At 44.0% G+C, this 24950-nt stretch overlaps 1 protein-coding gene across 3 annotated transcripts in view; it reads right to left on the bottom strand.

Annotated features, from left to right (window-relative positions):
* Positions 1-24950, bottom strand: part of LOC144141960 (venom metalloproteinase antarease TserMP_A-like) — a 61675-nt gene that overhangs the window by 4378 nt on the left and 32347 nt on the right. For 2 of the 3 annotated variants that reach the window (XM_077673393.1, XM_077673394.1), the window contains exons 8-13: positions 24327-24469; positions 17036-17085; positions 14273-14381; positions 6796-6963; positions 5351-5495; positions 1670-1777 (exon numbers count right to left, since the gene is read on the bottom strand). In XM_077673393.1, coding sequence (XP_077529519.1) covers positions 1670-1777; positions 5351-5495; positions 6796-6963; positions 14273-14381; positions 17036-17085; positions 24327-24469 — 723 coding nt within the window. The remainder of the gene's footprint in view (positions 1-1669; positions 1778-5350; positions 5496-6795; positions 6964-14272; positions 14382-17035; positions 17086-24326; positions 24470-24950) is intronic. The other variant, XM_077673395.1, reaches the window with a different exon arrangement.

The following is a 24950-nucleotide window of genomic DNA, read 5'->3' as shown; positions in this document are numbered from 1 at the left end:
ACTCACTCACTCACTCACTCACTCACTCACTCACTCACTCACTCACTCACTCACTCATTCACTCACTCACTCACTGATTCACTCACTGACTCACTCACTCACTCGCTCACTCACTCACCCACTCACTCACTCTCTCACTCACTCACTCTCTCACTCACTCAATCACTCACTCACTTTCCACGAACGAACTGCTGTGCAGCAAATAGTTTAACTACGGACTTTCTCCTTCACTTTCCCGCTATTCTTTTTAGACAAAAACAAAGCACTAACTACTAATCAATTGTTGCGACCACCACGGGCCCGTGTCTTATTGAAATACTGAAGGGCCTTCCTAAGGCGACATATCAGATAAGAATCCTTGACTGAACTGTAACATTTCATATAACACGGCATGGACACACGCATGCATGTCTTCAGATGTCTTACGTGATTAGCGCCGTAAGGATATTTAAGATGGCATGGAAGGCTGCTTGCATGCCATCTTTACTTCTGTGACATTACCGTTCTTTTGATAAAAACCTTTAAGTGTCCCATTCTGCCAGAAGGCACGGTTTTGTTTTCAGAACAAAAAAATGACCCCTGGTGTATAAAGCAAATAAATAAAGAACACGCATGATTCAGTGGCATTTTTGAACCCGGATCTCTACAGCAGCAGCCGTGGTTGTACCAACTGTGCTAGCTCAGTGCTTTTTTCTCTAATACATACAGAAGTACCCCTCACAGATATAAAACCACAGGCTATCTACAATAGTAGCACCTTCACTAACACACGTAAATACAGAACGTTCGCTTGCACCTATTTTTCAAAATCAGGCATAGACGCACATGCTAGGAGTAGGTGCACCTAGCCCAGTGCGTGGCGAGCGGTGGAACAGAAGTTTTTGCTGATATTCTTTTCTTCGTAGCACATGCCCTCTTGGGGACGGACATAAAATAGGGAGCTTTGATGTGATAATGTGCCCGTTCCAAGAAATTCCGTGAGCTGAATTGGAAACGTAACAAGTGTGCACGCCGCGAGAGACCTGAACGTGATAGCACCTTAGTGAAACAAGTGCAAGCCTGACGCGCAGAACCCTGGTTGTGGGGAGACTGCGGCATTGGCTTGACTAATTGTGGACGTAATTCGCGCTGTGAGGCAGAGAGGTGAGAGTTAAGAAACAGACACAAGAACCGTGCAGCAGAAAACAAATCTGTCGATGTAATTCGCGCCAGATGAAAAAGAAACGGAACCAATGAAAGAGACGCAAATACGACTTAACCGTAAAGTTGTTAAATACTATCATAGCGCTTTTGTATTGAAAGCATGTAAGCAGGGATAAGTGCCTCTGTGAGTTTTTTTCGGTTTCAGGCGTTACCATTGTATTAAAGTTTAACTAATTTGGCGCGCTATATTGCCTTCATCTGGATGGATATGTGGCAAAACCTCTAAAACCTTTCTTGTTTTTAAAAATAGGCAAAACAATCATCCTCATGCAGCTTCGACACAGTGGAGCCAGCAGTGTGCTAGCGCCGTGATAGAGGCAGATGCTCAACGCTAACAGTAAATGGAGGCTGGCATTTTTCTGCGTTTAATAAATCTGAGAAATAAAATTTAGGATGTGACTGCAAAATGACCACTTGACGTACCACTAATATCCATCTAGAATTTCGAAAGAATAAAAACACTTACATATTTCGTGCCATTGCATGGACTTCCATCATTTAGGTTTAGAGTTTCTGACTCCCGTGGGTAATCTGAGAGAACGCATTGAATTCGGCAATTTTGCACACCTATTTTCTAAATTTTGGAGGGAAGAAAATTGTGACACTATATTTTCAATGGCGACAACCTAGTAAGTAACAATCAGTTATTCACATCAGTTATTACTAATGAAAACAGGTCTAGTAGACATGAATAAATACTAAATTTCCTCTTGAGGTGGTTTGATCGTTCGCGTTAAAGCACTTCTGGCTTCCCCTTTTAGTCATTGGGCAGTTGTGTACAGAATTTGTGAACTTTTTAAGCTATGTCCTTGCGCAATTCTTCCATTTTGCATAAGTGCTTGATAGGAACTGTAAGCTGTACTGGTTCAAAAATGTTAAAACCCTCTCCTGGCTATAATGCTCTGCCCTCGTGGTACATGTAAATAAATAAATAAATAAATAAATAAATAAATAAATAAATAAATAAATAAATAAAAATCATCGGCCATAACCTACATGCGAATAAAGTCATATTTTTCTCACGGCCAAACTGCCACACAAGAAAAAAGAATACAGCGCTTGAGGCCGAAACACGTGTATCATATGGCGTTAATGTGGACCTATTTGTAATATTACTTGGCTTTAGAAGAAAATCTAGATTAGCAAAAACAGTACGACAAATAAAATATTTACGTCACAAGATGTATACATACCAACCGAATCGCTCCAACCCGCACTACTAAACCTTTCCTTTAAAATCACACACCAAAATTTGGAACAATACCAGTTTTCTGCATAATACATGTATACCCTGCCAGACACCTAATGGCTCTGGCATTTCGGATTACCAGGGACATCCTACTATCATAAAAACGTATGCCAACCACCGCTGACGTTTGTATGAGGCATAAATAAATTTTAGCAGGACGTGAAAAGCTCTCGGAAAGGGGAACAGGTTAACCAGTTGTGCACGACAGAGGGGCCTTTTTAAAGGTGCCATTGCGAGGTTAATGAACTCGTGTAATAGAGAAAAACTCGCAAACAACTACAGCCCGTATAGTCCGAAGAAGAATTTCGGGTGAGGAGGCCAGTGTTTGTAAAAAAAAATAGAAGGAGTATCTGCAGTTCCTGTCCACTGGGAGCTTTCTGTTGGGCTCAAAGGCTTTTTTGTATGTGTGTAAAGTAGACAGTGAGGCGAAATGCCAAAAGCGGAGGCAGGCGAGTATGCGTGCTCAATGAGAATATGCTAGGAGAAAGACAGGAAAAAAACGTTTTATCAAATTAACAGCTTTTGGAATTTTGGAATGGGCTGTGGGGGGGGGGGGGGGGGAGGTGTTGAAATGCGCGATGTCCAATTTTCGTAAAATCCTTATTATTCTGTCCGATTGAGATAACGTAAAGTTTATAAGCTGCTTTTAGAATAATTGATTCCAGCCGGCTCAAGGCAATTGCAAACAAGGCATTATTCCATCATTGCAAACAATGCAAAGAAGGCATCCATTGCAAACAAAATGCAAACAACGCAAACAAGGCATTATTTCCTCTCCCTTGGAGACTCGAAGTTTGACTGCAGAATATAGAGCTTAGGATCATGGAAACTGTAGTTCGGCTGGTTGATGTATGTATTGTGTGACTGCTATGTAGGTCCTGTTATGAGTGTCGGCCTGATGTCCGTTCAGGCGTAGGTTCATAGGCTGGCTCGTTTTCCCCATGTACTGCTTTTGACCAAATGAACATTCTAGCATATACACAATGTTAGAAGAACTGCACGTGAGACTTGAACTAATCTTGTGACCGTACTTGCCGGCAGTGCTATTGAAAATGCTGTCCATCTGGAGGTGTTTGCAATTCTTGCATCTAGGACAATGGCAGGGGCTTATGAGTGGTTGTTGGAAGCACACATTTTGGCATGCAATAAATTACCTTTCAGGTTTTTATTTCTATTGTAGGTGAGTTCTGGGGCGTCCGGGAACGTGTCTTTAAGTCGGTCGTCGGGTTAAGAATTTTGTCGTTAGGGCTGATGGCGAGCGCTTTCGATTCGACACTGTAGCTTGACCACTTCATCCGTTTCTAGCTTGAATGGTCTTTCGTAAGCATTATCCAGGTATCTGACCGGGAGATTTCTTCTTGCCAGGGTGCACTTTCCCTCATCAGGTCATTTATATACACCGTTATTACTGCATACTCTACTTAATCTGGTAGCCTGTTCTGCAAACATGCCTTCTTTCCGGTGCCGTGGATACTGGCTAGTGTAGTGCATGTAAATCTCTATCTCTCACTCTCTCTCAAGAGAGAGAGAGAGAGAGAGAGAGAGACTTATTGCGTGTGCTGATATCTACTTAGACGTATATAATATAGAGCTGATTATGTATATAACCCGCCACCGACGGGCATAACTAAGGCATCGGGCTGCTAAGAAGAAAGGCGCGAATTTTATCTCCGCTGCTGTTCTATACACGGCGAAAAGCGTGAATGCCTTTGTGCCGGGATGTTACCCAGCGTAAAGATCCCACGTGGTAGAAATAAGTGCGAAGCCACCCCGTACAGCGCGACTTACAGCCCAGGCGTGAGTTTGGTACGCTAAACTTCGAAATCTGATCTGACCTACTTTTGTATACGTATTTAGTCGTGGATTAACTTCATTCCCCTCGCGAAATTATTTCGGCAATCTCTTTGTTTACTTGATATTTTTGTCTGGCCGCACAGTACAGTTATTTATTTATTTATTTATTTATTTATTTATTTGTTTGTTTGTTATTTGTTTGTTTGTTTGCAATGCTGCCAGTCTCTACTGATACCGTAACAGCTGTGCCCACTGTACTGATAAAAAGAGCCCCCATCACGTGATGGATCAAGCAATACGTAAAAAACGAAGTGACAACAACTTTGCACTTTATAGAAACCCTGCCACACTTTTTTCCACTTTTTTATAATCTTAAATGCTTGCAGAACGTAGTCACCCAACACACCCAGTACTTATATTAGGAGGTCGCAAACTACCTCAGCCAAAAATTACTGCTATATGCCCATCAGAGAGTTTGTATACTCGCTGAAAAGATTTTTCTTTCTTTCCCGGTCCTGACCTTCTTCGACGGCACAAATTACGTCACCAAGAAAATGTAGAGGTTTTTGGCTACAAAAACAAAACAGAAATGGAAGGCGTATCTTGTGTGCGGAGCACATCACGCAGTGCCGCTCCTAGCTGGCGGTGACTATAACTTTCAAAGTGCTTCCAGTCGCGAAGGACATAGTGAAGCCGCTTATCGAAAGTGTTGCAGGGTTCCTTTAAACAAAAGCCATTTTCACTACATAATATATACACCTCGTACAAGTGCGTGCTAATTTTCGTGATAAATGGAGTTAAAATATAAACACTCTGTAGTGCATAAAACTACACACACAAAGTGCCGGTACGTGATGTTTTGTGATATCAGATAATAGCATTGGCAATTTATACATGATAGATTTCTTGAATTTTTCATTCCGGAACCGATTAGACTTAGCATTACTGGTTACAGGGTCTAGCATACTCTGCTCATGAATGGGAACCTGCAAAGAAAAGTGTCTAAATGCATCATTATTACATTTATACCCTACAAAGGTGTTTGCATGTCTGTGTAAAATTATGCATAAGATCTGCGAGCAATATTGCAAACTTCATATTTACCCTGTCGAAGTACACGTTCCTCACACTCGGGAACGCATTTCGGCATTGTTGCGATCTTGTAACCTTGTAGCCTGGGAGGTAGCGGTATACTTTCAAGCGTTTATAAATTACGTTTTTAACGTGAAGGCAGGATCCGCTGCGAGCCCTAAATATAGCAATGAGATTCGAGTCAGCACTTTGCACACAGTTATGAAACTGTTTGACAGTGGCGTTGTAATTGCGCGCTTTGTTTTATACCCTTCACAAAAACCCCGTTGAATAATTCCGACTTGCCATGGCGAAAGAGAGCGTAACAGTGGTACATGAGAAAATACTTCGGTCTGTAAGGTGCAGGCTGCACGAACTCCGTTTCACATAAAAAGAGCAATAATTCAAAATCACATGTTTACTATAATTTGCTGATACTATCATTACGGCATGCAGCGGGAATAAAACGCTATACGGATACAAAACCCATTACGATTGCATCACGTGGTATATTCTCTATTCGGCTACCGCAAAACTCTTTGTAAGTTTTGCTACGTGTTACAGGGTTGATGATCAGAACCAAGTTCTTAAAAATTTATCGATTCCGCAAATATAGCCAGTACCATCGCGGCTGAATATTATTATTGGGGCTAAGCCGTGGGGACAGAAATTAAAGCGCAGAAACACAAATATTCGCAATCAACACAGCAGCGATATCGACGTTGGCGACGGCGTTTGACAAAACGTCATTAATATCTGTCTACCGTGTAGCCCAGGGAACACCTATCCAGCAGCTGTAATTGCGGTGTTGTATTTTTTACGAAGCGATAATTACTTGGAAAGAAAGTAATTCATTAGGTTCACATGCTCGTTCTGTTTAGAGTGGTGGTCAACGATTGCTCCCGGTGAATTCGTAGAGCGAAATTTTTATGGTGATTCCACGAGCTGGTGCCTAGTTCTTAGATGCGTAATTGGCTACGAGTCATCACTAAATTAGAGAAAATATGGACATTCCAAATCGCTTCAAAGCGCATTGTTTGAAACTTTTTTCAAAGCGCATTGTTTGAAAACATATACATTTCTCGGTACTGTTATTAACGTCAACGTAACTCCAAAACACAAACGAGTAGAGTAATTGGGGGGCTCTTTCGCTATAGATAGGTTAAGGAATCTTGGCCTAGGGCGTACTAGGTGTCTCTGGCACTTGCTTCATCGCCTTTTTACAATTTACACAACAGAAACCAATGTGAACCACCTACCTGTTTAAGTTCAACCATTACAAAAACCAACGATAGCGTCAAAACCCCAGAACAAAACGATGTAATGTACAAGTCAGTATTGCTGCAAAAAATGCAAGACTTCCGCCCCTATTGGCATACACACTGCGTGTGTGGGTTCTTTATAAATATTGGCCCGTCATACAATTAGAACAGTTTTTCTGCCAAAAAAAACTTTGAGGGTCTGAAAATTGTCCATACCAAGCTTTTTCCCGTATTTGTTCAATGCTGCACGGAGAAAACTTGTAGCTGTTGCTGTCCTTCCGTACGTAGCTCATTATGTAACCTTGCTGAAAAGGGCAGTGCGTTGAACTTGGAGCGCCGAGATGAGCACAAGGGGACACTTGACCGTCATGTAAACAACCCATGCTGCAAGAAGTTGTGGGAGGAAACGTACAATTAGGCCATAGACGGACACGCAAATCAATCATCCTCATGCAGTCAATATTCTCTCGGGCAGTTCGCATTATTTCTTTGGGTAAACTTCTACTTGTTTCACCCGTTCAACGCCTGAGTAGAAATATCTAACAAAACGCGCAGTTATTAGAGATGTACAAAGGCAAATAACTGTTTTAACGCTCGAAGACAGCATTTCGAGAGGCACAGATGACATCTTATGATAACGCGAATTGGGAGACCAGTAGTTTGATGAAATATTAGGCCCAGCATAAATGCTGATCGAAAAAACATAATTGAAGAATAATTGGCGTAGCTTTAGGAATCTGTAAGCGTCTCTTCCCAATTATTCGCGGTCGTTTCCCCCGGCCCGATCATTGTGGCTTGCTAACACTTACTACTCCGCCGTCCTGAATTAGCTTCACACTAGGTTACACAGCGCGTAGAAGACATGGCGGGCGCCATTGTACCATAGAGGGAGCGTAGAGAAGGTGACGCACGGAGCTTCAACTTAACCACCTTTGATAACGTAGTCAGTGTGGCGCTCTCGAGACGGTCGTTTTGTGAATTTCTATTCCTTGTCCGGACGACACATCAGCGAACCTTGGCAGAGCAAAGGCAGGTTTGTCTACATGCCCTGCATATTGTAAAAGCAGTAACATTAAATCTATGAAATTACTATGATGGATGGCGGGAATAAAATTTTGCATTGTGAACTAATCAATAGGAAAGTTTCATTTTTTTCAAATATATGCTATACTGGTGTAAGAAAGTCATAAAGCTCGCACATTTACGCACGCTGTTCAGTCGTTCTTGTAGTGAAGCTGACCTGCTGTGAGCTCTCCTAAAGGGCGCCAGCTGCCTTAGAAAGCCTGTCTGTGGGTGGGAAATAACCCCAAAAAGTTTTGTCGAGTTACATGTCGGCCTAATTATTTATTTGTCATTGTGCTGCCACTCAATTGCACTATAAAATTTATGTGCATGGCCTGGTATAAAGTGCTTTGGCCTGTACTCGCTAAAGTTTTTCAGTGGCAGCTAACATGCATGTTTAGCAAAAGTGTAACTCCTATAATTATCAGAAGGCTCTTTGCACCACAAGCCATGCTCGACGCCATTCCGTATCAAAACCAGAAAACAACAACTTCACGCACTGTGACAACAAAGTTAAGAGCGCACGAGGGATACAGAATGCAAACACTGAAAATTCGGGCCCCTTACTTATGGTCTCTTGCTCGTGAGCTGAGCATCCCATGTTTTGTGATTTTGTTTTTCGCGCCTCATGCCTGTATTCAATTAGGTTGCGTTATATAAGTAGTAATTAGGTCAGATGTTTTCGCTTCACCAGCGATCTTTGCTTCCTTTCCCCCGTTTCATCTCACCAGTCTTCAATATGCTAGCATAAAAACCTGCACACAAATCGCAACTATAGTGAAAGCATTTATTACGATAAGAAATGATGCAGCGCAAGTATTTTATTTTTTATACGAGGTACGAATTTAGCCATGGATTTGAAGAGGCTTTAAATTGTGAGTGCGCGCTACTTTACAAGGGTAAAGCGCATGACATTGTTTAGACGATGCCTCGAAATGAATTAAACGTCTCAGTAACGGCAAGTATTTTGAAAGCATTGAGAACATAGCAAAGGAAGCTAACTATCCGCAGAGTAATTAAATGTTAGTCTAACTTGTATATAGAAAACACTGCTACGTTTCCGTTTACTTTAAAACGCCGCTGCACAGTAATTACTGGGAATTTTTTATGCTGACTCGCCTAATGTTCTTCAGCCGTTTGCGAGTTTAATCTTTGAGTGCTTACAGTCCCCATGTGTTAGTCAATGGACTGAGGATGTGATCTGCTATGGGGACGATTGCTCAGTTCACTTCCCTTGACTGTATCGATCCAGTTGCACTCTCTCTACCGGATGTCATTTGCTGCTTACGTTTCTGTTGCTGCTTACTTTGCTGTTTGCTGCTCTAGCTGCCACCCCCTTTCAGGAACATCAATTACGCCTTGGGGCAGTGACGTCGACAGTGAAAACCGCTACACTATTCTGGTTCCCTCTTTAAGTGCACTGCTTAACATTGGGCGCATGGCCCACTTAACTGCCCTACACCAGCAGTGTGCAACCACTGTAACAAGCCCAACAAGCAGAATGACGGCTGTATGCCCCAGAATCACTGCTTCGACTGTAAAGAACCAGGGCACGTCGCTCTGAGCCCGACATGTCACAGCAGAACACCTAAGGCACCGGCCAAAATTGTAAAAAAAAGAAAGCACGCGCGATGTAACGGGGTATATGTCACAGGGAAGCCGGATTTTATTCACTGAGCTAAACTGACACATTCCTGAGCCTCAACAAGAGTCATCTCAAAGACACCACCATTGTCACCATAATGAATATGTTGAATGCACTGTGGGCTCACATCTAGACGCTGCTCACCAAAAATCAATAACTATTCTCCAAAACATGAAGACGCAGTAATTTTTGGAACAACAAAACAGCAGCCCAGTCTATTTCTACAAGTCTCCTGAGTTCTCATACTCTACCGAGAAGTAGCAAGATCATCAAACCTACCCTAACCCGGATCCGACCATTGAATCTCCCTTCCAGTAAGCTCTTCAAACAGCCCGCACACAATTAACTATGAACGTCATACATGCGAAGAGGACCTCAGGAAAGATAAGCAATAATTGAGCGATCAACTCTACCAATAAGGTCCTTTATTTAGCCCATCATAATAGAGCTGCCCTCGCATCACGATTTCAATGCACTGCTTTGACAAATACCGTTATATGTCTTCGATAAGCTGCAATGAGCAAATCACCAAAAGCACTGTCCTAAAACTGCAGAAGTTATTTAACAACCGCAAACTCTTCTCAAACAGAACATGAATAGCCAGAGCCATTATACATTGTGCTGTACGAAGCCTGCCAAACGCGTCAGGTGCCAGGATATACACATACGCTACCCCGTTAATCCTGCACTGCACTTGCCGCAGCATCACAAACAATCACAACAGCGTATACTATAGCCAGCTATGCAGTAAAATTAGTGCACTCATCCTCGAGCGGCCATTCTTCTGTCTAAACCCACCCATTCGGTGTTCTCTCGCACAAACGCAGTTGATGTCTCCCAAAAGCATTACATGTTTTTCGAAATTTAGATAGGCTTCAATATCCTGAAAAACTCTTCTCGTTATTGTATTTTGTTTGGAGCGTAAATACAGAGCATTACGCATATATAAGATAACAAATTAATACAGAAGTGATATTTGCAGCGTTCCTTTATAAAAAATTGTACATGTTTGATTTTGGCGAGATTAAATACTTCATCAACTGAAGAAAAAAATATCACTCCGCCGTCGCCTACTGTCGCCCACGCCATATAGCTTCATGCGGCATTTGAAGAAATCAAGTGGCAACAGTTACGATAGCTTCCACTAGATAGATTCCACGTTCAGCTTGGAACGCACGTGGACCAGGGAAACGCAGTTCTAAAACCGTGGAAGTAGGGCGCCCCTATTCACGCGCGTCTTCGCCGTACGGCAGCGTTGGCATCGAGACACCCGGTTTGGAGCAGTTGAACGCGGAAAATATAATCTTCTTCGTAAAACACTACTCCAACACCAAAGAAGTTGTTTCAGCGCACGCCCACCTCCGCATGGTTAAAGAATCCTTTGTGATGACGGTTTGTTACAAGGAGTCACGTCATTGGAAAAGCAATTCCACTTAAACTAGCTTTCCACTGCTGATTCCCATTTTACTGGGTATCCGATTTTACTAAACGATGCGTTCAGTGAACAAAGCACAACGTGGAGCTACTCATAACCTCACCCGCGAGAGAAACCGCTTGAGGACGCTGTTGGCGCATCTAATCTACCGCTAATCAACAATTCCTACACCAACATAGCGTCAGAGTGTATGCTTCGCAACCAATAAGACACAACCATGGATTGGCTTCACTTGGGCCACCCCTGAATCCCATCACAAGAAAATAGATGCCTTGTTCTATACCATGCGACAGCGCGAAGCTACCCATCATATTTCAACTAATTTGAAAGCGGCTCTGTCAACGGAAAAAAAAAAGTGAAGAAAGCAGATTGAAGCTGGTTGCGACAAACCGTTCTCGGCTCATCTCTACCTGCTTTACCCAATGATTTCTGTTACATTATTTTCTATTCATCATTGCAGGCATAGCAAAAAATCATTTGTGCTTCAAAAGGTTCGTTGTGGACAACCCCGAGGCAAGTCTCTGAAAGCGAGTTAACGAGCTCGTCCACACTCACCGGAGCAAAGGTTAACGGCACAACGACTACAGGAAATGCGGATGCAATCTGACAAATTACAGCTTACCAAAAGCATTTGGTCAGACATGTTCGACAGCTCTGAATGCTAACCTGCGTGATGAGATATGCATTCCGGCACTATGGGAACTTGACGGGAGCGTCAGCCTTTGAGGCAAATAAACGAAGTCCACGTATTTCGCTTTAACGTGGACTCACAAGACCACCTCTAGCTCATGCGGCGTCATCAACCGATGATACCACGAAAGAGGAGACAACTGTTGTCATGGCCGTTGAGAAAGGCGTTTGATAACGGCAGCCAAAAAATGAATTTGGCGAAACTCCTTAAGGCGCATCCCTGGGATAAAAAACGGTGCAAGTGCGAAATGGTGCAAAACTGCGGAAAAAGGAGAGCCGGCGGCCCCTCTCCCTTTTTTGGAGTCCGGGCTGTTGCACCGTACTTAGATTTTGGAGCTTGGCGCTGAATGTTCTCCGTGACCGGCGTGCGCGGATGGTTTTGTCAGCAGGCTTTTATGTACCTTCAAAAGTGGACCGCGTTAGCCCGCACTAGAGCCCACGGCAACTCGGCATCGGTGCTCCTCACTGAAGGTGCGAACACACGTGAACTGGCGAAATGGACAGTGCGCAAGAGGTCACGCCACAAGACGCTGGGCAGAGTTTTCTGGAAGGACTAGCTGGCCGACACCGGGCGCTTCTCACGAAGCGGACGCTCATCTACTCTTGGGGTTTTTCTTGGTAATTTTTGGGAGCTCCTCACGTGGTACAAGCCCACGCCCAAGCCTTAACGACGCTGGGCACTCCTTAGGAGGCGCACACTCACGCACACTCGGCTGGGCTGAGTTGGCGGGTAATGCTCCACGGCGAAACTAAAAGCTTAAACAGCTCTGCTGTCTAAAGCTCAAAAATAAATACGAGCTTTCCTACGAGCAATGCCAGCTTACGTCCTGGCTGGCGACTTACTATTTATCACATAGACAGCGTGGTGCCTAACGGCTCAATTTTGAGGCAGGTGCTGCTTAGTATAGCCATGACTACAGTAGGGCGACAATTGGAATTCCACAGGGCTGCCAACATTACCATTTGTGCGGAAAATGTTGCAGTATAGGCTGAAGGAGCTGACTCTGATTCCCTTGAGACTAAGCACTCGAACTTCAAGCCGTGCATATATCGCCCAGGGTGATTGTCCCCGACCACGGACTTCATTTTGCTCAAAAAAAGATCCACCTCTTGTAGGTACACGTCTGCAGACCCCAATCTCAATTCGATGTCATACGACGACTCATCGGAGAGGATTCATCTAGATGATTATTCGGAGATGATTCAACAACTCACTACAGAACCCATTACCCTACTAGGCATACCAATCTTAAAAAGAACAGTGCCAGAATATGGCTACAGATAGTAAAGCTTAAGTGGTAAGGTATGCTTCACACCACCCGCAGCTCGTGTAACGACTACGAAACAGTGCCCCTCAAGGCCGCCCGACTATGATCAGGTATCTCACAGTGGGCACTCTCATGTACGGGGCTGTTGCCTACTGACGCAACACAACTCACACAAGAGCCCTCAAACTGTTGCACAGGGCAATTCGTCTAACCATCAGTGGTCTCTCCCCAAGGGCACATCTAAGGCAGAACTGGAACATATAGTCTCCCTTCCTCTCATTGATGACACCGTCCACTTAGCCAAGGAGCAGAGTGAATAAAATGTTAACAGCCCACGGACATGGCCTCGCTGCAAAGAAAACGCGCAGTCCACCAACTCTCTGCCTTTTTCCCACCCATACTGATCCAAGGGAGCGACCGGAAATGGAATACACTGCGCAAAGCAAGGCAATTGGGAGCATCAATCCTGCATTCCACCCACAATTTATCCGACGCCTTCAGGGAGGACAACTCAAAAAGGAAGTTGGCACCTAAATACCCAAACGTAAGCTGAAATACTATCGACCTTTCGTGGACGTTCCCGGAAGTCTTCGCTCTTTTGGGGTATCACACCATGTGCAACAGCCAAGCCACGAGCCTCGAAGCAGAACTGGATGCGCCAACAATTTCATGTCGTTTTATGCCTGTGATACAGATTACACTCTGCCCCCGGTATCATTACGGGCTCGTACCAAGCATTGGAGAATTTGAGAGTTTACATCACCGCAAATCCCTGTGCCCATTGGATACAATACCAAACGCAAATTCAACAGCGGACAAAATAGAAGTCCGCATTGACTATGTTCGGCGTATTGAATCTTCTTTCTCGGGCATCCAGGAGGCCCACGAGGTTGCTCAGAAGAGAAAACATTTTCAACCTCTTCTGGGTAGTCATGAACAGTCGACACGACCACCTACACTCCACCAGCGACGCGACTAGATCAGTATAATAAGGGCGGCTGAAAAACAAGTCTGCGGAGGGCTTTCAACCACTTTTCTAGCGCTACCATGCTCCAGGAAAACTTTATGTACAAATCTTTCACAGACACCGACTACTTAACGGAAATGCATTGTAAATGGCAGAGCCCACATTTGACCACAGGATACTTGAACTGTAACACAATTACCCTAACAAACAGCACCAAATACTGTGGTTCCGTCTGACTTTTGGACACACCGAACATCGACGGCACCACAATTGCACCATTAAATGAACAAACTTGGTTCTGAATAACCCCGCCAAATAGAAATTTAGTCTTAAAAGTGTGGCCTAGCACGAGTTGTCTACGCAGGAGCCTCAACGGTCGCACTCGCGGTGGACTAGTTGGCTGGGACACCAGTTGGCATGAACTCATGCTAAGAATTGGGCTGAAAAGAATTGCTGATCAGCACTACGAGACGTGAAGCATAGAAATCTAATCACTACCTGGTTTCCTTAGCGCTTAAACTGTTCTCTTCCTTTTCGCTCCTAGTTTTGATACCATTCGTCGCCCGTTTAATGAAATGTTGTACTGCTACTATCCCCTTTAAAAAACAAAAAAATGGTTGGCTTACATGTGACCCATCTCATGTGCCATTACATGAACGCCTTTGAACGTCGGAGGCGTATCTTCTCCAACACCGACCTTTAAGGGTGTGCATGCACCTCGAAGGTAAGCTTGGCCTGAAAACAGAGAATAATTGCAATAAAACACAAATGCGCTTGTTATGTTCATTTAATACCACATGTTTCGTAGTGCTTTCTGTAAGTATGGCAACCACACACGGAGGATGCGGGGCTCGCTTTAGAAAATCTAGCGAATGTTTCAGCAAGTTTCTTGGCTTTTGGTTAAAAGATTTCTTGCGCTGAACTTCAAGTACATATAAGATTTGCGCAATCTGTATTTGAAATTTCTGAGGCACAGAACTCGTGTATTGTTTTAGCGCAATTTTCGAGATCTATGTGCACATTCGCAATTCTCTCGCTAACACAACGCAATAACTTACTTCCTTTAATTTTCATAAGAACATTAAACAAATCTCAAACTGTAACCTGTGAAAACGATTTCTTCCACAGGCGCATGATCTACAGAGGCCTTTAGATCTGTTTTACAATTGTGTTTGCCGTGTTTTCACTATGACAAAAGAATGTCGACGTTTAAATCCTCCCCTTTAAACGAAGTATTCCGCGAGGAGGTCTTCAGTTTTGTAACGCCATCCTTATTCGCGCGCTTGTCGCCCAGTTAGATGTATCCTGGGGCATGGAGACACGGAAAATCGCAGTGGAAGTACCAAGTTCCTCAGTATGTTATAACACAAAGAGTATTTTATGCGGGCATACAAGTGCTCACTGAAGTCATAACCGTCGTGGAAACGACATCAGTAAAACGAATACGTACGAACGCCAAAAAACGTTCTGTGGTCGCGGTTCCGCTCGAACTTGAACTCACTATCCGTCTCCCCGCATTTTCTTTTTTGCTGGGCTTCGACAGTAAGACAAGACGCGAACTCAAGAGTAAACGTGCATAGCTCTACGAAGGCGTATTGGCACTTCCCCTACTAACCTCACTATTAAGACGGTGCTGCCGTCCAGTAGACGTGAACGAAGTAGCAAATCATGGCGCTAACAAAGTTCGACAACCGGCGCCCCGCACACAGCATATAATAGGGCGGAGCCATCTATTGAACGCTGTCATGCCTCCCATGTTGTGCCAAAATGCTCACCTCACAGTTGTTTACGTTTCCCACAAAACCAAGGAAGTAGAAAAGCGTGAGTGAATCTTCGCGAGTACACCTCGTCTCTGCGAAAACTATACTGCAGTCTTACTACAGTGACTTGCTGCGTCGGTGCATAAGCGACGAAAAATGGCAAAGCCTGCCTATACGCATGTCCACCATGGTAGCGAAGCAGCGCGAATTGACGCAACCTAGCCGACGTAATCTTTTGTGTCTCTCTGATCGTTTTGTCTTAAACCACGGCAGTTCGAGTAAAGTATCTCTGCTTGTCGACGCCAGTCACCTTCAGTGCTCCTTTTTCTGTCCAGGTAGGCGGTTTCCAACAACACCTCGCCAATTTTCAAGCATTGCCGCCCATGTTTGATCGCAGATAAGACCTCAAATGCCAGGCTTCTGGTGGGGAACACAAACGATGTGACCTTACAACTAATTTTGTTGTTTTTGGTTTGTTGTTGTTGTTGAAAAAGGTTATTTTGAGCTTGTATATGTGGGAGCGCGTCCTCATTCCAAGAGACCCTGCGACAACCCTGCTGTCTCAGGGCTGGAAACCACAAGCAGCTGGGCATACAAGCCAGCGATGTTCATTAGGCTCTTCCACAGCGTATGTGGACGAAGCCTTGTGCAAACTGACGGTGAAGAAGGTAAATCACACTTTCTTACAGTCATCAGTGAGCTATGAGACAGTCTAATCACTCTAATAGCCTCTCAGGTATCCATTGCAGAAAATAAACCCCAGAGAGAGGAGCTTGTCATGAGGTCGAAATTATGCGTTTCTCACGCAGAATATATATAAACCCAGCATGGCGAAAAACGCTCACTAGTTTGCTCATGGCCTGACTCAAGGATGCTCGTTTATCTATTTGAGTAGAAGCGTAGTACAATAACGGTTCGAAGATGAACGAATTCCCAACAGGGTCAAAGAACACAGCCGAAAACGCAGAAGCCCAGGCGCTTAGAAGAGGGAAGAGTGGTGATGCGACTTGGAGTACATACATTTAGTAGAAAATATGACAACGAACCACCAACCATTTGCCAGTCGAACAAACAGTCTAATAGTTTCCAACAACAATAGATGATTTTATTGGTCAGTGGTTGGATTGGTATGTGATGACATTTGTCATTCATTACAGTCTCGCTGTTGAAGAACACGTGAACACGATAACGTGACCTGAGCTTTAAATTCGTATTCGTAATTCTATAAATGTTGCTCTCTTCACAATTAAAATTTACAAGGCATTGCCGTAAACGTACCTGTAAATATAATGAATATATAATAATATGTTTAAACTATCTTCGTATACATTTCTTTAACAGTTTTTTTTCCGGAAAAAGGTGCTACGAGCTACGAAAAAGGAGAAGATTTTTAAACGCACACCGTTTCCCCTGAAGACTTTGTATATTTGTTATGAGACAGCCTAACAATTTTACTAAAGAGAATGAGTTCGCTGTCACATTACATGCGAATCATTCTTCATATAGTGCATTTGCGTTCGCTTTGGTCCGGAAGGTGTAAGTACGCCGTAATATTTCCGACTTCTATTTATGTAAAGTACAAATAAGTCATGTCTGGAATGAAAGTAATCCGGCATAAAAGGTCCTTACCGGCATTTTTATACACGACTTCGTGGGGATCCACTCTTGCCAAGTCTTTCCTACAGAGGAGAAAATTAATGCTGAGAATCTTTTCGAAACAGTTTGACTCTTGGAGATATGATGCTATTTTGGTACTTTCAAAGGACTCACTGTGAAGGAATTTTAACACTGGCAACTTGCGCAGGGAACTGTTATGGCTGCTTTTGCATTTGGAACAAATAAATTGGGGTAAAGTGTTTTTAGAAGCCTGAACTTTAGAGGCTCAGTCGCAAAATATATTTAACTGAGCAACACTTTTAGTAATGCACACGCTAATAATGTTTGACACTAAGAAAAGTGCATGATACTCCTGCGTTACAATGCTGCAGTTCCTATAATAAATTCACGGCGCGGAAATTTTGCTGAGGTACACAAAATGTTTCTTTAATAACTGTCACCATGCCTTGAAAGAATATTAATCTTTTCCCATGAACTGGCCACTACCAATAGTCGTTCTGTAGCAATGAAAACGCTGCCTGTTTTCTTTTTTTTTCTGTTTAAGACTTATAGCCTCACTTAAATTCGTACTTGATCATATCTATCCCGGTGCAGGACAAAAAGTTGGTACGTACATTTGATACCGAGAGATTTTAAAATAAACATAATAAACAACCATATAGTTTGTTCTTAGTAACCGCCGCAGCCGAAATGTGCAAGTTAACTTCTGTTTTATCGAATAGACAACGAAAGTCTGCCAAATAACTACTTACCAAATTTAACACAGCCGCAAGTTCTTCAGCAAACGTGACTGATTTCAACAAAATACCGTTTTTAGATTCACATGGCAGATGGCATTTTAAACCAGCATCGCGTCACATTTCATAAAAGTGTAGCACTCTTTAGAATAATATCGTCGCGCAAAAACAATCGAGCAGGTACATTTGGAGGTAGCAAAGTACAAATGCAGCATTGATAGTTAAAGGGGAGCCGGAGGCGGAAAAGCGAGTTTAACGGCAACTGCCAGGAACGAGTGACGTTATGCGGCATAGATTTCGAGGTTCACCCAGACTTCAGGCAATATTTATCTTTATTTATTAGTTTGATACCAAGAGCACGAATATGGCCGCACAGTGGGGCCTCACCAGAGAACGCAACCTCAAATTGCAACAGGTACAGTACTGTCAAAACGGACCGTGCCGTGCTTACTCAATACGACAAGAAACCCAGGTTGGCAGTAATTTCACTACTTTTATTGAGGAAAATCCAGTAACTTTAAAACCTATTGGAATACATATTCTACATTCATTATAGGAGGTTTCGTTTTTATTCAGACAACTTGATTTATTTTCATGCTCATTAGTGTTCAGCTCAGATACCTACATTTTGAAATAGATGGTTCTTGAGCCATCTGTGCCTTTTCACCAGCCTTCGCCCCTCACGCGGGCCCCAGGACCAACGCTCGCCAGCCAATGTGGGGTATGCACGACCATACTTTTAAGCACTAAAACAATCAAACACGAGGCCTGGGCACCTGCGTTGGGCCGCTGAAGTCAGGGTTCCGCGGTCTGCAGGTGCGGCACACAACTCCAGGGCATGTCCGGGTTCGCGGTTTTAACCACTCTTAGAAATAGGAGCGGTCGATTTGAGCCTCTCAGCCTTACGGATGCCATGAAGATTATGCAAAAGGAAGCTGAAAACAGCGACTTCGACACAGAATAGTATCGCTTCACTAATGCAAATGCGAGTTGTGGCGCTCGCGCAGAAAACAACCGCTTGTTTATTCTTCGTCATCGTGTTGGTTCATTTTAAACTTAATTTTGCCACCGCTTCAGCGCCAAGGAAGATTGTTAACGGTCGCGTAATTTTCCCTGCAAATGTCGACGGGAACATTGCGGATAATTTATATTGAATATCGTCTAAACTAGGTTAAAGTTGTCAAATCATGGCATACCAATGCTACATTGAGGCAATTTGTTTTCTGGCTCCTTATTGTCCAACAATATAAAGACGCAGCTTAGCGTTTGCCGCTGTCAGCGGTTTTCAGAGTATACAAGATTGCAATACGTTCCCGACCAATAAGTTAGTACAATCTTCGCGCTCCCCTGTACACCAGTTAGGTTACTTTGCAGCATGGGCGACCACGAGCAGCTTTAGAGTTCTTGACATTGTACAGTGGGGTCTTAAAGGGAAACCCGCTCTGTCGTCTGCTACGGCGCTCCACTGCGCTGCTCAGTTTCGTGCAGTCAGTGCGCATGTTCCGGCTGTCTCCGAGTCCCGCCACTTCTCGGCGCCGGGGCTTCGCAAAGGGCAGAAGACACGCGATCGCCGTTTTCCTTCAACAGTGAACCCCACTGTACCTTCAAGCGTAACAGCGTAAGTGCATGAAATACGGTTTTTTTACGTATAGTCCTACCGTATCCACATTTCATCTTAACCTGAACTATAGGAATTGTATAAAAGCTTTAAAAATGTTCTCGTAAATATTAGCGCAACACACGTTCGCGAGTATAATTTCGCTACCGTTTTTGTGGCAGTAAACGCAGCTGCATGCACGTAGCTCAGTAAGGCAAATTTAGGACAATGGCACTAGCTATTTTATTCATGCTCATTGTGTGATGCAAGAAAAGTAGTCTCTGGGCGTTTCTTATATTATTGCAGAAAACATGCAAACCAGCTATGCCGTATTTACATAACGTGTTCACCGATTGTTGTACCAGGAAAGATAAGTACAATTCTCAATTCAGACTTGAAAGATTATCGCGCCTTTATTATAGGGCACAAAAGAACGCTTCCGTAGCATCGCGCTACAGAAGCCACAAACATATGTCATCCTTACTCATCTCGTTACAAAACAGAACATTTCAGAAGTAACTAGCCGTCAGCTAAGATACATACTTTTTAACTAAGCATAAGTCCTCCAGAACACTCTGACATCCTTTTTCTTTAAGTAACACGTTTTGTTCGTTAAGATGCGTAAGACGTGACGTCTTTACTTGTGCACACCGTAAAGGCAGAAGGATTACAATTCTTGCAAAGCGGGAAACGGTTAGTCACTGCCCCTGTTGTCAGGCCGAGAATGCCCGGAAGACTGTCAACAGTAGAGTTACCACTTGGCCTATAACTCGTATTAACAAAGATCACGACCAAACATTACTGCAAACCTTAACCAACGTCACGACCAAAGCAAGGTGAGAGTGAACTACAGCGTATTTTATTGGAGGAATCATTTCCGACTTCCTTATAGGTATGTTGCACTCGCATACGCCAGGTAAAACAGACGTTCACATATGTATTGAAATACATAGCAATATGTACAATAGAGGTCAAGTGCGCGACCACGATATTCGCTATAAAACATGCGTTCTATTCCAACATTTTATTCCATCTTATCTACTGCCCATTGAGGAATGCTACGAACACCTACTACCCACCGCTCAGAAATACTGCAAAATACCGCCCCTACAAAATACAGCGCCCATTCCGCGGGAATTTATAATTTACTTTTACTAAAACAAAACCTACAATGAACCATTGAATGAAGTCATACTTTGGGTGGAGTTGCTCTTCGAAGTACGTTTTTGAAGTTACACTTCTGTCCATAGCCACAAGAAGTTCTCAAGCTGGCACAGAATAGCTTTTGAGCGAATGTAAAAACCTGTTGGGTCTGTTTAAGTTAGGAGTACAACCAAATATGCTGCGAATGTCCAACATCGTTGTTTCTTACTACCAGTAGACGTACCCACATGGGTTTATTATTGAACGATTTTGAACCCTCACCAGTACGTATAAAACGTGTGCTCGTCCGTCTGTTGGATGTTTTTGGATTGAGGAATTTGTGTGCACCAGACAATCGTTCTGACATTGTGATGCACCCCTGGAATTTCACATTGTCCAGGGAAAATCGAATTCTCGTCTGCTGATGTCCGACGGATGTTCGATGGCTATCTGTGGTTCAAAGGGCCAGGAAGAAGCTTGCCTTGACCTCTTCGCTTTTTTTCCTGCACTGGCGCTCCGTGCGAGAAAAAAAAAACGGGCGGTAATACTGAGTACGGATGCGTTTTGACGACAATGCATAATTTTCTTGTTCTAGATTAAGATGACCGGAGCAGTGTTTTGAGAAAAACTAAATTTTGAGAGCGCAGTCATCACGGTTTGTGGTCAAAGCCAGCTGTCCCAAGTGTAACTTTGACACGTGCAGCGGAGCGCTCACACTTTTGTTGTAGTTTTTCGCCCCTTGCTCGTCTTTCCGTGCATGTGTGTTAGGATTACGCCATTTAAATGCACGTACGTCATCGATTCTGCAGTGTGCGTCACAAAGCATAACCCCTCCTACTGAACGGCCTTTTTCTCAGAACTCCGTTGAAGAGAAGAGTCTTCTGCTCAGCGTCACTTGGTTGAGGCAGTACCTGTGGCGAATCGGCGCTTACCGGAATACGCTTACGCGCTGTTTTGATGGTCTATATTTACCCTTTTATATGAGACGCATCTCTTTAACTCGCCTTGTCCCTCCGGCGTATTACGTCGTCCGTAGTCCGCATCCCTCCACCATTCTCCTCGCCGCGCCAGCTGCACGCTAACGCCGCTCTCACCGCAGCGCCATCTGCGTGTCAGCGCTCGCTCCCGTCGCCATGCCAGCTGTGCGTCAGCGCGCGTTAGCGCTTGGTTAAACTTCTAACGCATGCGCATGCGCTGCTCTCTCTCATTCCCCTCACCATTAACGCGCGGTACCTATAAACACGGTAACTGCGCCGCTCCGCTCAGTCGTTCCGCCGCTCCAATGACATCCGATGACCACCGATGATTTCAATGGAGACTAACAGGACTGCTATCGCGATGGTCGGCGCAACCGTACGTAGTATAATGGAAGCAACAACAAATTGACACGTTAAATGGAAACTACATAACGGAAATGCAACGGAAACCGCACGATGCGTTGCATCTACCCATGGTTTCCGTCGCGGGAAGATGGTGAATTTTTTTTCCTTTATTACGGTGCTGCGTATTACCGGACATAGGTACAGGTTTTCAAAAAACACGCGCACCCTGCTTAAGGGCGCTGCAGGTTTTCTCTGTGCATTACGATTAAGGCAGTATATCGCGACTGATAAATCGGCCTGAAACGGCGCGTTTCCTGCCTGCTTTTTCTGCCGCGTTGAGGTGTCTGTTGTACATACTGCCGTCAGAAGAACCGACACACAGCAAACGAAGGCAGGACAAAGGCGCGGCAGTGTGTGCGACGGAATTTTTTGGATAAACAGGGCGCGCATTGCGTGAAAAGAAACAAGACAAGTAGGGTCCTTTCCGTGCGGCAGATAAAGCATTTCTAACATGCACATACATCATCACGAGTTAGCCCCCCCCCCTCCCCGCATTAAACTTTCTATCGACGTGCCATGGGATCGAAAGATATACTTGATATGGGCACCGGCCCACTCGGGCCTGGCCGGAAACGAGTGTGCGCACGATGCGGCTCGAGGCTTTACCGACCGAGCTAGCGTCGACACTTCTGACCCAGACGCTCACTCGCTCCGCTGGACGGGCAGAGACAGGCTCGTGTCTTACAGGGAGCTGACTACTCATTACCGGCTTGAACGAGCCCGCTACCTCCCCGCTCATCCATCCCTCAGTAAAAGGCAATCTGTGGTTTGGCGGCTTCTTCAGACGAACTCGTACCCGAACCCCGTCGCGTATAGTCATTGTTATCCTGGACAGTTTTCAGATAAATGTCGGAGATGCAAGGAACGGGCCGATCTTGCACATATATTATGGGCATGTCCTCAGGCGACTCCTCAGAGCCGCAAAATTAGCAGTAATGAGCAGTGGGAGACCGTACTGCTCAGCTCAGACCCGGCGAATCAAGCCTGGGCCGTCCAGTTAGCCGAAGACGCTGCTAGGACCCAAGGGCTCCTGGCCGACGCCTAGGGTGGAGGTCTAGCTCTCCTCCACAAACAGGACAAATAAAAGTTTTTTCTCTCTCTCTCTCGACGTGCCATCAATAGCAACCACCCCAACAGCAAGAAGAATGGTGATAAGAGGAGGAAATGCGCCGCGGCGACAATTTGCGGTTCCAGGTTTACAGTATCTCAATATTACTCTCCGCTTTAGCAAAATGCTCAAAGGGCATTAAAATACATTGCTTTATGTGGTTCTAGGTGCATCCATGTATTGGTGGGGGGTATTTGTGTACCACTCTAATAAGTTACCGAACGCTTTGTGTTCGTGAATTGGTGTCTGTCATCCTGGAGACGCTCCCGCAGTAATGCAAAACAATTGGCGTTTTTTTGCATCACATCTCTGTACCATACAATATAGTGCACTGAATTGGGTGACTTTGAAGATACTCAAGGTGACCAGGGCAAAATGAAACACGGTAAATGCACCTTATTCGTCCCTACTTTTCTTGTCATTTGTCTTTGTGCGCGCTCGGCATCACTTGTGATTCGCATTACCATCTTTAAGCATTTGGTGTTTTTGCTTTGTTTGAGTGTGTTCTGAAGATTTCTTTTTAAAAACACAAAACATTACAAGTTGAATTACCGAACATTTACAAGCACTGGAATACCAAAATCTATCATTTATTACATAGTAGGGAGCAAGATATTTAATCGTGGACATGTAAAGCAGCGGCGAAATTATCCGAAGTGTTTACAAAATCAGCTCAATAATATGGTGTATTTGAAGGCTATGTAGTATAACAGCAAACAACTGAAATCCCTATCGCGACTTCTGCACAGTGCTCTTTGATATCTTGCACAGTAATACAGAACCGTCGTGGTCACTGTGTCAATCATGTACTCAAATTTGTGCCGAAACCTCACCAAAACGCCTCATTATTAGGAAATATAAAATTAGAGCCGCGGCTTCTCTTAACCGACGCTAGACTAGGTAGCAAAGGACGTAGCAAAAATGTGCCAAGAATTTTGGCAAACTATTCTACCTAATGATACTATAAGAGGATGTCTATATTTAAAGTACACAATAAGACCGCATTGAATGTGGTCACGCCTTTGACGCGTTGGAATAAAAGTACAGTAAAAACGTTTATAGCGGTGTGCACCAAAGTGCAATAAGATAACGCTAAAGTGCGGAAATTCTATGAAGCGTAATGTGGTATTCAGTTCACTATTCCTAAATGTTTGGAAGCAATTTTCGTAAATCGTGCTACTGTTGTATGGCCACTACATGCATCCGGCATATTTGCAAACATTCATTTTTAACTCAGGTTGTTGATTTGTACCTTGTACACGTGCAAAAGATAACTTACTTTAATACACTTTGTGCGTTAATTGCAGCGTCGAAAATTGAAGTTTTTTGTACTCACGATGTTAAAAAGTAGACCAGGTCATATATGTGGTATTCGGATTTCTCTTGGACGTAGCGATGGAGCGCTGAAAGTGTTGCTTGTGTGTCTAGAGCTTTCGGATCCCATTCAAGTGGACAGAGAATAGCTGTTTCTTGGTAATGCTAAATATGAAAGGAATGAAACGTGGCAATTTAGGAAATTTATTTGCTGATTTTGAACAAAAAGCGACGGGGTGCATGGTAACATGTATTTCCCCTTGCAGGTATACCGATCAATGAAACTCTAAGGCCATGGTCCAATTTTCTCCTTGTGCACCGGGTCATCAGCTGATCATGATAGTCACGAACAAAACAGGCTTGAAGGTACTCAACTCCCTTTTCCGGCACAATTTAAATTTATTCTTTTCGTTTTTTTGGGAAGCAGGGTTGAACACAAAAATATTACAGACGAATGGGCTGGGCCAACCAGGCAATATTGTCTGACCTCTGATCCTGCGTGATATGTGTTCTCCAGAACATCAAGAACACGAAGGAGGAAAATGAGGGGTGCGGTTCAGGTTTGTCTTTATCTGACCCCTGCACTATTCAATAATTGCGTAGAGTATTTTTACTGTGTCAATGAACTAATCAAGCAGTCTTGTGC

The sequence above is a fragment of the Haemaphysalis longicornis genome, unplaced genomic scaffold, assembly GCF_048455015.1.
Source record: "Haemaphysalis longicornis isolate Haplotype H1 unplaced genomic scaffold, Haemaphysalis longicornis Haplotype H1 scaffold_6, whole genome shotgun sequence".
In the NCBI taxonomy this organism is placed as follows: domain Eukaryota; kingdom Metazoa; phylum Arthropoda; class Arachnida; order Ixodida; family Ixodidae; genus Haemaphysalis; species Haemaphysalis longicornis.
The sequence above is the reverse complement of the archived record's forward strand: the minus strand, read 5'-3'. Positions and strand labels throughout refer to the sequence as shown.